The 12921-nt window shown below is 45.9% G+C and overlaps 1 protein-coding gene across 1 annotated transcript; it reads right to left on the bottom strand.

Moving 5' to 3' along the window:
• Positions 1-297: 297 nt before the first annotated feature.
• On the bottom strand, positions 298-12684 carry LOC122548017 (pentraxin-related protein PTX3-like). The gene is made up of 2 exons (XM_043686575.1): positions 12217-12684; positions 298-821 (listed from the first exon to the last, which is right to left on the bottom strand). Exons 1-2 carry the CDS (start codon positions 12338-12340, stop codon positions 298-300), a joined length of 648 nt encoding a protein of 215 aa, XP_043542510.1. The 5' UTR covers positions 12341-12684.
• Between the last annotated feature and the right edge of the window lie 237 nt (positions 12685-12921).

The following is a 12921-nucleotide window of genomic DNA, read 5'->3' as shown; positions in this document are numbered from 1 at the left end:
TGAGGGTGGTGCGTGTATGGAATGAGCTGCCAGAGGATGTGGTGGAGGCTGGTACAATTGCAACATTTAAGAGGCATTTGGATGGGTATATGAATAGGAAGGGTTTGGAGGGATATGGGCCGGGTGCTGGCAGGTGGGACTAGATTGGGTTGGGATATCTGGTCGGCATGGATGGGTTGGACCGAAGGGTCTGTTTCTGTGCTGTACATCACTATGACTCTGTATTGGTGAAAACTGTGTCAACATAAACATAGTGAAGTGAAAGTCAATGTAATATTGTATGATTCTGGTCAGCTTTCAAGATGGCCTCTTACCTCCTGGAGTTTCCTGGCTGTGAGTCTCTGAGTGTGGAGCAGGTCTCTGAGATCTCAGGGTCCGCATCTCGTCTCGGGTTTGCCGCAACTCCTCGATGAGCGATGTGCACATGGTCTGCCTGCCTGACATTGCCTTGCTGGCCTCTGACTTCGCCAGGCGCTTATCGAGCATCTCGAGCCTTTCGTATAGGCCCAGCACCAAGAGGAAGACCTCCTTCAGTTTGTTGGTATGCTCCAACTGCCATTTGAGTGCACCCTCACGCGCCTGTTCCAACAGCTTGGCAAGACGGGCACTCGCTGTATCCTTCAGGCGATGGTGGGCATGCCCACGGACCTCAGAGCCCTCAGCCAGTGCCTTTTGCACCTCGGAGCGTACCGCACGCAGTTCACCAGCCAGGACCTGGTCAACAGAATGCAGGAGCATGTTCTGTCGCATTTGGGAGTCTTCCAGCATCACAAATGCCTTGTCCCAATGTGAGAGGTCTTTACGACATGGACAGGCCTCGGCTGTGGGGTTGGGAAGGCACTGCAGGTTAGACAAGAGCTGGAGCATGCAAGATGTCACTAACACTTCATCCTCTTAATCCAGGCAAACACAGCACTGGGTTCACAACCCTCACTCCTCTCTCTTCCTGTCCCTCTCTCCCCGCTTCCTCCTTCCTGCTTCTTGTTCCATTGATCACTCTTCGGTACTTCCTCATTTTTCTCTCTCTCCTTCCTCTTTCTCTTTATTTTCCTCTCACCTGCTCCTGCCTCACCTCTGACCTTCTTCTCTCCGCTCAACTCTCCGGCTTTTACTTTCTCTTTTGATACGATTTGATATATTCTTCACTCCCATCTAAATAAAATGGAAATGAGCTCTGTGAATTGTGTTTCCTTGAAAGTGTCTGCTGCCACAGGACGTGGTGGAGGCTGGTACAACATTTAAAAGGAATCTGGTTCGGTATATGAATAGGAAGGGTTTAGAGGGATATGGGCCAACTGCTGGCAACTGGGACTGGATTAATTTAGGATATTTGGTCGGCATGGATGAGTTGGACCAAGGGGTCTGTTTCCGTGCTGTACATCTCTATGACTCTGTGGTGGGTTTATTTAATGGCAATCTAAACTATCCAGTACAAGGGAATCTGCAGACACATCCTGTGTTAGAGACAACAGTGCAGAAAGCCTGAGCTCATATCACAACATCTGGCTTCATGGCTCACATTCACATCACAATCTCGACGGGACATCATTCCAAAGCTGATAACATAACTACCTTTAGGAAAAAAGGGGGATGTTAACATATGCTACAAGGGAAAATAGATAATCATTAGGCCATAACAGAGTTAAGAATCACACAACACCAGGTTATAGTCCAACAGGTTTAATTGGAAGCACTAGCTTTCGGAGCAGCGAAACATCAGGTTATAGTTGGATTATAACCTGATGTCGTGTGATTTTTAACTTTGTACACCCCAGTCCAACACCGGCATCTCCGAATGATAATAATACAGAGGTAGGGATTGTAAAATTTTCCAAGTGCTGAAGTCTGAGAGTCATAGAGATGTACAGCATGGAAACAGATCCTTCAGTTCAACATGTCCATGTCGAGTTAGGACCTAATCTAGTCCTGTTTGTCAGCACTTGGCCCATATCCCTCTAAACCCGTCCTATTCATATACCCATGTAAATGCCTTTTAAATGCCTCCACCACTTCCTCTGGCAGCTCATTCCATACACTCACCACCCTCTGTGTGAAAAATTGCCCCTCAGGTTCCTTTTAAATCTTTCCCCTCTCACCCTAAACCTGAGCCCTCTAGTTCTGGACTCCCCCACCCCAGGGAAAAGGCCTTGTCTATTTATCTATTTATCCTCTCCCTATAGCTCAAACCCTCCTTGTAAATCTTCTCTGAACACTTTCAAGTTTCACGACATCCTTCCTAAAGGAAGGAGACCAGAATTGCACGCAATATTCCAAAAGTGGCCTAACCAATGTCCTGTACAGTCGCAACTTGAACTCCTAACTCCTATACTCGATGCACTGACCAATAAAGGAAAGCTTACAAAACATCTTCTTCACTATCCTATCTACCTGTAACTCCACTTTCAAGGAGCTATGAACCTGCACTCCAAGGTCTCTTTGTTCAGCAACACTCCCTAGGACCTTACCATTAAGTGTATAAGTCCTGCCCAGATTTGCCTTTCCAAAGGGATGGCACAGTGGTTAGCACTGCTGCCTCACAGCACCAGGGACCCGGGTTCAATTCCCGCCTCAGGCAACTGACTGTGTGGAGTTCCCTCTGGGTGCTCCGGTTTCCTCCCACAGTCCGAAGATGTGCAGGTCAGGGTGAATCGGCCATGCTAAATTGCCTGTAATGTTAGGTGAAGAGGTAAATGTAGGGGAATATAGGTCTGGGTGGGTTGCTCTTCGGAGGGTCGGTGTGGACTTGTTGGGCCGAAGGGCCTGTTTCCACACTGTAAGTAATCTAATCTAATAAAGTGCAGCACCTCACTTTTATCTAAATTAAACTCCATCTGCCACTTCTTCACTGTCCACTACACCTCCAATTTTGGTGTCATCTGCAAACTTACTAACTATACCTCCTATTTTCACATCCAAATCATTTATATAAATGATGAAAAGTAGAGGGCCCAGCACCGATCCTTGTAACACTCCTCTGGTCACAGGCCTCCAGTCTGAAAAACGACCCTCCACCACCACTCTGTCTTCTACCTTCAAGCCAATTCTGTATCCAAATGGCTAGTTCTCCCTGTATTCCATGAGAACTTACTTTGCTCACCAGTCTCCCGTGAGAAACCTTGTCAAACGCCTTACTGAAGTCCATATAGATCACATCTACTGCTCTGCCCTCATCAATCGTCTTTGTTACTTCTTCAAAAAACTCAATCAAGTTTGTGAGACATGATTTCCCACTCACAAAGCCATGTTGACTATCCCGAATCAATCCTTGCCTTTCCAAATACATGTACATCCTGTCCCTCAGGATTCCATCCAACAACTTGCCCACCACCGACATCAGGCTCATTGGTCTATAGTTCCCTGACTTGTCCTTACCACCTTAAAAAGTGGCATCACTGTAGCCAACCTCCAGTCTTCTGGCACCTCACTTGTGACTATCAATGATACAAATATCTCAGCAATGGGCCCAGCAATCAAGTCCTTAGCTTCCCACAGAGTCCTGATCAAGTCTCAGGAATTTACCCAACTTTAAGATGTCCAGCACCTCTTCTACTGTAATGTGGACACTTTTCAAGGTATCACTAATTATTTCCCCAAGTTCTCTAGTTCCATATCCTTCTCTACAATGAGTACTGTAAAGTACTTGTTTAGTATCTAACGCATTTTCTGTGCTTCCACACATAAAATAAAAAAGAACAAATGAGAACTACGTACAGCAACAGGCCCTTCGGCCCTCCTAGCCTGTGCTGATCATCGTGCCTGAACTAAACTAAGAAACAAACCTTCTGCCCTTATTCGGTCCGTATCCCTCTATTCCCTCCCTATTCACGGAACCATCCAGATGCCTCTTCGATGTTACCAAGGTGCCTGCCTCCACCTTCTCTTCTGGCAATGTGTTCCAGGCTCCTCCCACTCCCTGCGAGATACGCACATTGCCCTCAAACTCTCCTCCTCTTCCCCTTGAACCTGTGCCCCATTGTAATTGAAACATCAACCCTGGGAAAAAGCCTCTGACTACCTGCCCTATAATAATTGTGTAGGCCTCTATCAGGTCTCCTCTCAGCCGCCATCTTTCCAGTGAAAACAATCCCAATCTTTTTGACCTTTCCCCACGGCCAATGCCCTCGAGACCAAGCAGCATCCCAGTGAACCATCTCTGCGCTCTCTCCAAAGCTTCCACATCCTTCTGGTGATGTGGCAACCAAAACTGCACACAATACTCCAATTGCAGCCTAACAAGGGTTTTATATAGCCACAGTTGGTCTTGTTGATCTTTAAGGGCTGAAAAATATGGTGCTGGAAAAGCGCAGCAGGTCAGGCAGCATCCAAGGAGCAGGAGAATCAACGTTTTGGGCATAAGCCCTTCTTCAGGAATTTTTAAGGGGCCATATTCTCTCCCTAGTTATTATTTTCTCTCATGTATTTGTAAAAACCCTTTGAATTCTCCTTAACCCTATTTGCCAAAGATATCTCATGTCCTCTGTTTGCCCTCTTATTTCTCTTTTAAGTACACCCCTAATGCCGTTCTCTATGGATGCGCTCAGTCCCTGCTGTCTGTACCTGACATATGCCTCCTTTTCCTTAAAATCCCAATTTCTCTAGTCATCCAGCATTCCCTACATCAAGCAGTTTTACCCTTTACACTCACAGGAACATACTGCCTCTGAACTCTCCTTATCTCATTTTTAAAAGCCTCCTACTTTCCAATTCTCCCTTTATCTGTAAATAACCTCTCCCAATCAACATTCAAAAGTTCTTGCCTAATACATTTAAGATTGGCCTAACTCCAATTTAGAACTTTAACTTTTAGATCTGGTCTATATTTTCCATCACTCTTTTAAAACTAATAGAATTATGGTCACTGGCCCCAACACCACAGTCACCTGCCCTGCCTTATTTCCCAAGAATAGGTCAAGTTTTGTACCTTCACCAGTAGGTACATCCACATACTGAATCAGAAAATGTTCTTGTACACACTAAACAAATTCCCCTCCATCTAAACCCTTAACACTATGGCAGTCCCAGTCTATGTTTGGAAAGTTAAAATCCCTTATCGTAACCACTCTATTATGTTTACAGATAGCAGAGATGTCCTTACATATTTGATTCTCAATTTCCCTCTGATTATTGTGGGGCCTACAGTTCAACCCGAATTTTCTCTTATCTCTTTTCTCACTACCTCTTTGGGTCCCACCAGAAGAGATCCAAATGAATCAAAAATGTGAATCCCTACCCCCAGCACCAGCTCCTCAGCCAAGCATTCACCTGCCCTATGCCACTATTTCTACTCTCACTTGCCATGATGTACAGGTGCCAGTGTTGAACTGGGCTGGACAAAGTTAAAAATCAGAGTGGTGCTGGAAAAGCACAACAGGTCAGGCAGCATCCGAGGAATCCTGTTGAAGGGCTTTTGCCCGAAACGTCGATTTTCCTGCTCCTCGGATACTGCCTGCCCTGCTGTGCTTTTCCAGCACCGCTCTGATCTTGACTCTGACCTCCAGCATCTGCAGTCCTCACTTTCACAAAGTTAAAAATCACAGAACACCAGGTTATAGTCCAACCGGTTTATTTGGAAACATTAGCTTTCGGAGCGCTATCCTACCACCTGATGAAGGAGTGACTCGCCGAAAGCTAGTGCTTCCAAATAAACCTGTTGGACTATAGCCCGGTGTTGTCTGATGTTTAACTACTCTCACTAGCACATGGCACCAGTGTAATGCAGATATTGCAACCCCAAGAACCTACTTTTTAACCTCCCGCCCAATTCCCTATTTTGTCTCTGCAGAACCTTATCCTTTTCCTATGTTGTTGGTACCTTCTACTGCTCACTCTCCCCTTTGAGAACATTTTGTGCCCTCCCTGAGACATCCTTGACCCTGACACGAGGGAGGCTGCACTCCATTCTGATGTCTTGCTGTCTGCTGCAGAAATGTCTGTCTGGAGATTCTCCTCTTACACTCAATCGCTCCGAACGTGACATATTCCTCATGACAGTAGAGCCGGTCTCAGTAGCAGAAGGCTGGCTGATAGCGATATATTACTCTGAAAGACCAACCTCCCCACAGCAGTATCTAGAACAGCATACTTGTTTGAGACAGGGATAGCTACAGGAGACTCCTTCACTACCTGCCTCCCTCACCTATCTTTCCCAGCAGTTACCCCTTGACCTGAATATACCTGCATTTTTCCTCCCTTCCTGAAACTGCCATCCATCACACCCTCGGGCTCCTGTAATTTCCTCATTGCTTCTAATTGATGCTCCAATTAATCCTCGTTATCCAATAGGATTCACATTCAACCAGACATAATCTCCGGGGACATTGAAATTCTCCCTAATCTCCCACATCCAAGTAAAAGGACTGGGGTGGACAAAGTTAAGAATCGGCTTTTGCCCGAAACGTGGATTTTCCTGCTCCCCAGATGCTGCCTGACCTGCTGTGCTTTTCCAGCACCGCTCTAATCCTGACTCTGATCTCCAGCATCTGCAGTCCTCACCCCCGTAAAGTTAAAAATCACACAACACCAGGTTTACCTGGAAGTACGTGCTGAGTTGTCACTTTTTAAAAATAAACTTTAATGCATTGTCTGAGCTGAGATGTCAACTTCTTTTTACATAAAACCTTAAGTAACCTCAGGAGTATGACTTGAAAGAAGTTCTGGGTTTTACATATTAATCAATCGAAACCTGCAGCCCCATTCAGAGTGATGAAAGATTTAACAGCAATCTAGGTTTGTTCAGTATATCACATCAGTTGTATGACACTTTGATCTTTTCCTATAAATTCTGTGACCTATGATCCCGCCCACGGGTTACCTGATGAAAGAGCATCGCTCCGAAAGCTTGGACTTTCAAATAAACCTGTTGGACTATAGCGTGGTGTTGTGGGATTATTGAGCAAGAAGAACATATCACTCCAATCTCTGCACCTTGAGCAATGTACAGACCCACACTATACCCAGACAAGCCAACAAGTGGTGAAGCCACACTGGGTTTGGTACTGGGTAATGAACCCAGCCAGGTGTTAGATTTGGAGGTGGGTGAGCACTTTGGTGCCAGTAAGATTAGAGATTAGATTACTTACAGTATGGAAACAGACCCTTCGGCCCACCAAGTCCACACCGACCCTCTGAAGAGCAACCCACCCAAACCCATTCCCATTCCCCTACATTTAGTCCTTCACCTAACACTACGGGCAATTTAGCATGGCCAATTCACCTAACCTGCACATCTTTGGATTGTGGGAGGAAACCGGAGCAAACCCACGCAGACACGGAGAGAATGTGCAAACGCCTGAGGTAGGAATTGAATCTGGCGCTGTGAGGCAGCAGTGCTAACCACTGAGCCACCATTCAGCTATGTTTACTTTAGTGATGGAAAGGGCAAAAGTTAAAGTTATAGCTGGGGGAAAGGTAATTATGATGTGATTAGGCAAGATTTAGGATGCATAGGATGGGGAAGGAAACTGCAGGGAATGGGCACAACTGAAACGTGGAGCTCATATAGGAACAGCTACTGCGTGTGCTTGATAAGTATGTACCTGTCAGGCAGGAAGGAAGTGGTCAAGCGAGGGAACCAAAGTTGAATCTATTGTCAAGAGGAAGAAGGAGACTCAGTTCGGGTGCTTGAGAGTTACAAGGTAGTCAGGAAGAGAGAGCTACGAAGAGCCAGGAGGAGACATGAGAAGTCATTGGCAGATCAGATCAAGGAAAACCCTAAAGCTTTCTATAGTATGTCAGAAATAAAAGAATGAGTAGAGTAAGATTAGGGCTAATCAAGGCCAAACAAGTAGGACGTTGTGCTTGGAGTCCAAGGAGATAGGAAAGGTACGAAATGGATATTTTTCTTCAGTATTCACACTGGAAAAAGACAATGTTGTCAAGGAGAACACTGAGATACGGGCTATTAGACTAGATGGGATTGAGGTTCACAAGGAGGGGTTGTTAGCAATTCTGGAATGTGTTAAAATAGATAAGTCCCCTGGGCTGGATGGGATTTATCCTAGATTCTCTGGGAAGTCAGGGAGGAGATCGCAGAGCCTTTGATGTTTATGTCATCATTGTCTACGGGAATAGTGCCAGAAGGCTGGAGAATAGCAAATGTTGTTCCCTTGTTCAAGAAGGGGAGTAGAGACAACCCTGGAAATTATAGACCAGTGAGCCTTACTTTGGTTGTGGGGAAAGTGTTGAAAAAGTTTATAGAGATAGGATTTATAATCATTGAGAGAGGAATAAGTTGATTAGGGATAGTCAACATGGTTTTGTGAAGGGTGCCTCACAAACCTAATTGAGTTCTTTGAGAAGGTGAGGGAAAGATATAAAAGAGACCTAAGGGGCAACATTTTCACGCAGAAGGTGGTACGTGTATGGAATGAGCTGCTAGAGGAAGTGGTGGAGGCTGGTACAATTGCAACATTTAAGAGGCATTTGGATGGGTATGTGAATAGGAAGGGTTTGGAGGGATATGGGCCGGGTGCTGGCAGGTGGGACTAGATTGGGTTGGAAGATCTGGTCGGCATGGACAGGTTGGACCGAAGGGTCTGTTTCCATGCTGTACATCTCTATGACTATATGACCAAACAGGTAGATGAGGGTAAAGCAATTGATGTAGTGTGTATGGATTTCAGTAAGGCATTGGATAAGGTTCCCCACAGTAAGCTATTGTACAAAATACAGAGACATGGGATTGAGGGTGATTTAGTGGTTTTGATCAGAAATTGGCTAGCTGAAAGAAGACAGAGGGTGGTGGTTGATGGGAAATGTTCATCCTGGTGATAAGTTACTAGTGGTGTGCTGCAAGGATCTGTTTTGGGGCCACTGCTGTTTGTCATTTTTATAAACGACCTGGATGAGGGCGTAGAAGGATGTGTTAGTAAATTTGCGGATGACACTAAGGTCGGTAGAGTTGTGAATAGTGCTGAATAATGTTGCAGGTTACAGAAGGACGTAGATAAGCTGCAGAGTTGGGCTGAGAGGTGGCAAATGGAGTTTACTTTGGAAAAATGTGAGGTGATTCACTCTGGAAGCAGTAACAGGAATACAGAGTTTTGGGCAAATGGTAAGATTCTTGGTAGTGTAGATGAGCACAGAGATCTCGGTGCTGAAAATGTGTTGCTGGAAAAGCGCAGCAGGTCAGGCAGCATCCAAGGAGCAGTGAATTCTTCAGGAATTCTTGAAGAAGGGCTCATGCCCGAAACGTCGATTCTCCTGTTCCTTGGATGCTGCCTGACCTGCTGCGCTTTTCCAACAACACATTTTCAGCTCTGATCTCCAGCATCTGCAGTCCTCACTTTCTCCACAGAGATCTCAGTGTCCATGTACATAGATCCCTGAAAGTTGCCACCCAGGTTGATAGGGTTGTTAAGAAGGCATACAGTGTGTTAGTTTTTATTGGTAGAGGGATTGAGTTTCAGAGCCATGAGGTCACGTTGCAGCTGTACAAAACTCTGGTGTGGCCTCAAAGTTCTGGTCACCACATTACAAGAAGGATGTGGAAGCTTTGGAAAGGGTTCAGAGGACATTTACCAAGGTGTGACCTGGTATGGAGGGAAGGTCTTATGAGGAAAGGCTGAGGGACTTGAGGTTGTTTTTGTTGGAGAGAAGGGGGTTGAGAGGTGACTTAATTGCGACATACAAGATAATCAGAGGGTTAGATAGGGTGGACAGGAAGAGCCTTTCACCTTAGATGGTGATGGCGAGCATGAGGGGACATAGCTTTAAATTGAGGGGTGATAGATATAGGACAGATGTCAGAGGTAGGTTCTTTACTCAGAGAGTAGTAGGGGTGTGGAACACACTGCCTGCAACAGTAGTAGACTCGCCAACTTTAAGGGCATTTAAATGATCATTGGATAAACATATGGATGAGAATGGAATAGTGTAGGATTGATGGGCTTCTGATTGGTTCCACAGGTCGGTGCAACATCGAGGGCCGAAGGGCCTGTACTGCGCTGGAATGTTCTATGTTCTATGTTCTAGTTCTACTTTCTTAAAATCTCACACAGTATTTTGACAATTTTTCCAGGTCTAACTTTGTGGGATTCCGTGTCTGCATGGGTTTCCTCAGGATACTCTGGTTTTGTCCCACAATCCAATAATGTGCAGGTTAGGGTGGATTGGCCATGGGAAATTGCCCCATAGTGTTCAGGGATGTGTAGATGAGGTGAATTAGTCGGGGTAAATGTAGAGTAGTAGGGTAGGGGAATGGATCTGGGTGGGTTACTCTTCAGAGGTTTGGTATGGACTTGTTGGGCCGAAGGGCCTGTTTCCACACTGTAGGGATTTGAGGATTCTACAGGGAATTGTTTTCAGCTTGAGCCACTTTCAAGACACATCAATGATCCTTCTGCCAAACATACGACCCTCTTGAGAAGCTCTCCCGATAATGCTTGGTCCAAAACATTTGAAAAGTATGGTGCCAGAAGTTGAAGAATCTAAGTTTATGAGCCCTTTTCCCAGCGTCAATGAGATTAATCTGTTAGTACTCCAGGTTTTGTCGCTGCCATTTGTCTTACAGTTTCGACTTTCCCTGGGTCAGGACAGATTCCACATTTGGAATTTGGACAGTTGTAGAAACTGGATCCGACTCATACTCCCTGGGAATTTCTGCTGTGGAAAACAAGCCCTTTGTGGAGAGCCAAGGATCTGACCATGTTCCTCTTTGGTTTTGATTATTACAATAATAACATCAGCAAGGCATAAACATCCAGGCATGCTCTCCATATGTCTGTCCATTGGTTGCTAAACCAACAATTAGTAATATCCTCCAAATAGTGTTCTGAAGGTAATCCCTTCTTGAGATTCCCTTGCTCTGTTTACCGACCAGTATCCACATTTGGCATCTACTTTGGGGAAGAACGTGTGAACAAATCATCGGATTCCAATGTCTTGGAATCTTGTGCGGGAATCTCTTTAAGGAAGTTCAGACTTCTCTGGTCCAGACAGTGCCTGATTACACTGTTGTTCCTTACTACACATGGAACTGAATGCCATCTATCTGTATGCTGGGCGGCATTTAGTTCCATGTGTACTGACTCTGTAGTTACATAGTGAGTGACCCTTACCCTGCTGGATAAACACTGACTCTGTACAGTTACACAGTGAGTGACCCTTACCCTGCTGAATAAACACTAACTCTGTACGGTTACACAGTGAGTGACCCTTACCCTGCTGAATAAACACTGACTCTGTACGGTTACACAGTGAGTGACCCTTACCCTGCTGATAAACACTGAACTCTGTACGGTTACACAATGAGTGACCCTTACCCTGCTGAATAAACACTGACTCTGTACGGTTACACAATGAGTGACCCTTACCCTGCTGAATAGTGACTCTTACCCTGCTGAATAAACACTGACTCTGTACAGTTACACAGTGAGTGACCCTTACCCTGCTGAATAAATACTGACTCTGTACAGTTACACAGTGAGCGACCCTTACCCTGCTGGATAAACACTCACTCTGTACGGTTACACAGTGAGTGACCCTTACCCTGCTGAATAAACACTGACTCTGTACGGTTACACAGTGAGTGACCCTTACCCTGGTGAATAAACACTGACTCTATACGGTTATTCGGAGAGTGATCCTTTCCTAAATAAACACTGCCCTGTTCAGTTATACAGTTAGTGATCTCTACCTGAATAAACCCTGACCCTGTACAGTTACCCAGAGAATGATCTTTACCTGAATAAACCCTGACCCTGTACAGTTACCCAGAGAGTGATCATTACCTGAATATGCAATGACTCTGTACACTGTGAGTGGCCTTTATCCCACTGAAGAATAAACAAAATAAAAATAAAGACAAGGATAATATGTGACTGAGTCTGTAGCAGTGACCAGTTCCTATGTTCTGTATCAATCATCTTTCTTCCCCTCACTTCCTCACCTCTGCTTTGTGTTCCCCATTCCACCCGTCCCTGCTCCGTTATTGCGCCCCTCACCCCTCCCTGTCATCTTCCCACTCCTGCGGAAGTACACGTGGTATCACCCTGTATCTTCACTCGTCCTGTACCCAACTCATCACTCCCTGGTTCACCATAACCTTCAACACCCCAAGTGTGGTACTGCCTTCCGGTTCCCCCCAGCTACCCCCTCCGCACTGACAAACACTGCCCCCTGCCAACACTCTTCTCCCGCCTTCTGTCCCACATCCAGGTGTCCCCCGGCCCCACTGACACTGAGACTGGCCTGGGACTATGAGTAACGTGGTCTGACCTTCAGCTTGGAGGCTGTCTTCAAGCGTGTCCGTGTAAAAGAGGAAATTGTCATCCTCCTGGTGTTGATAGCCAGCCAGACGGTGTAAGATGGAAGCAAGGAGCAGGAGGCAAAGGCGAGACATGCTCGATGAGTGTCCTGACCCTCCGGTTGCTGGGTTATCAGTAGCTCCTTGTCTCTCTGAGTGCAGAGCTCACTGCAAGCTGAGTATGCTCCTCGATCTCATTATAAAGTCTTCCTGTGACACCAACTCCAGGGGCCCCTCCTCGCTGTAACATCATTGTCAGATGTGAGTCAAGCTCTCGTTCTCTCTCACACCCCTCAGGGGAGACCGTGGGTGACCTCTTTCAGAAAAACGCAGCCACTGAGTTTAATGAAAAGGCAGAGACAAACAGTCCCTGGCCATATCCAGCCGCTGAGCTGGAATCAAACTCTCCCATCAGAACAACCCCACTGAACCAAAACCTCACTCACTCACACAGCGTCACTGAACTGCACACACACACGCACACACACAATCGCTCGAACACATACACTCACACACACACAGACACACACACACAAAATCACTCTCACACAAAAACACACACATTCAAACACGCACACACTCTCTCTCACACACACACATACTCAGACACTCATACACTCACAAATCTCTCTCACACACACACACACACTCTGGCCACAGATGTTGCAGCAGCGAAA

This window comes from Chiloscyllium plagiosum, unplaced genomic scaffold (assembly GCF_004010195.1).
Source record: "Chiloscyllium plagiosum isolate BGI_BamShark_2017 unplaced genomic scaffold, ASM401019v2 scaf_530, whole genome shotgun sequence".
Taxonomy (NCBI): Eukaryota; Metazoa; Chordata; class Chondrichthyes; order Orectolobiformes; family Hemiscylliidae; genus Chiloscyllium; species Chiloscyllium plagiosum.
Note: the sequence above shows the minus strand (reverse complement) of the source record. Positions and strands in the feature narration are given on the sequence as shown.

Excerpts from the sequence above, each read along its gene's own strand:
- LOC122548017 (XM_043686575.1), bottom strand. The coding sequence starts at position 12,340 with ATGTCTCGCCTTTGCCTCCTGCTCCTTGCTTCCATCTTACACCGTCTG. Across the intron at positions 822-12,216 it reads AGACAGCCTCCAAGCTGAAG|CCGAGGCCTGTCCATGTCGT; the intron begins GTCAGACCACGT and ends CCAACCCCACAG.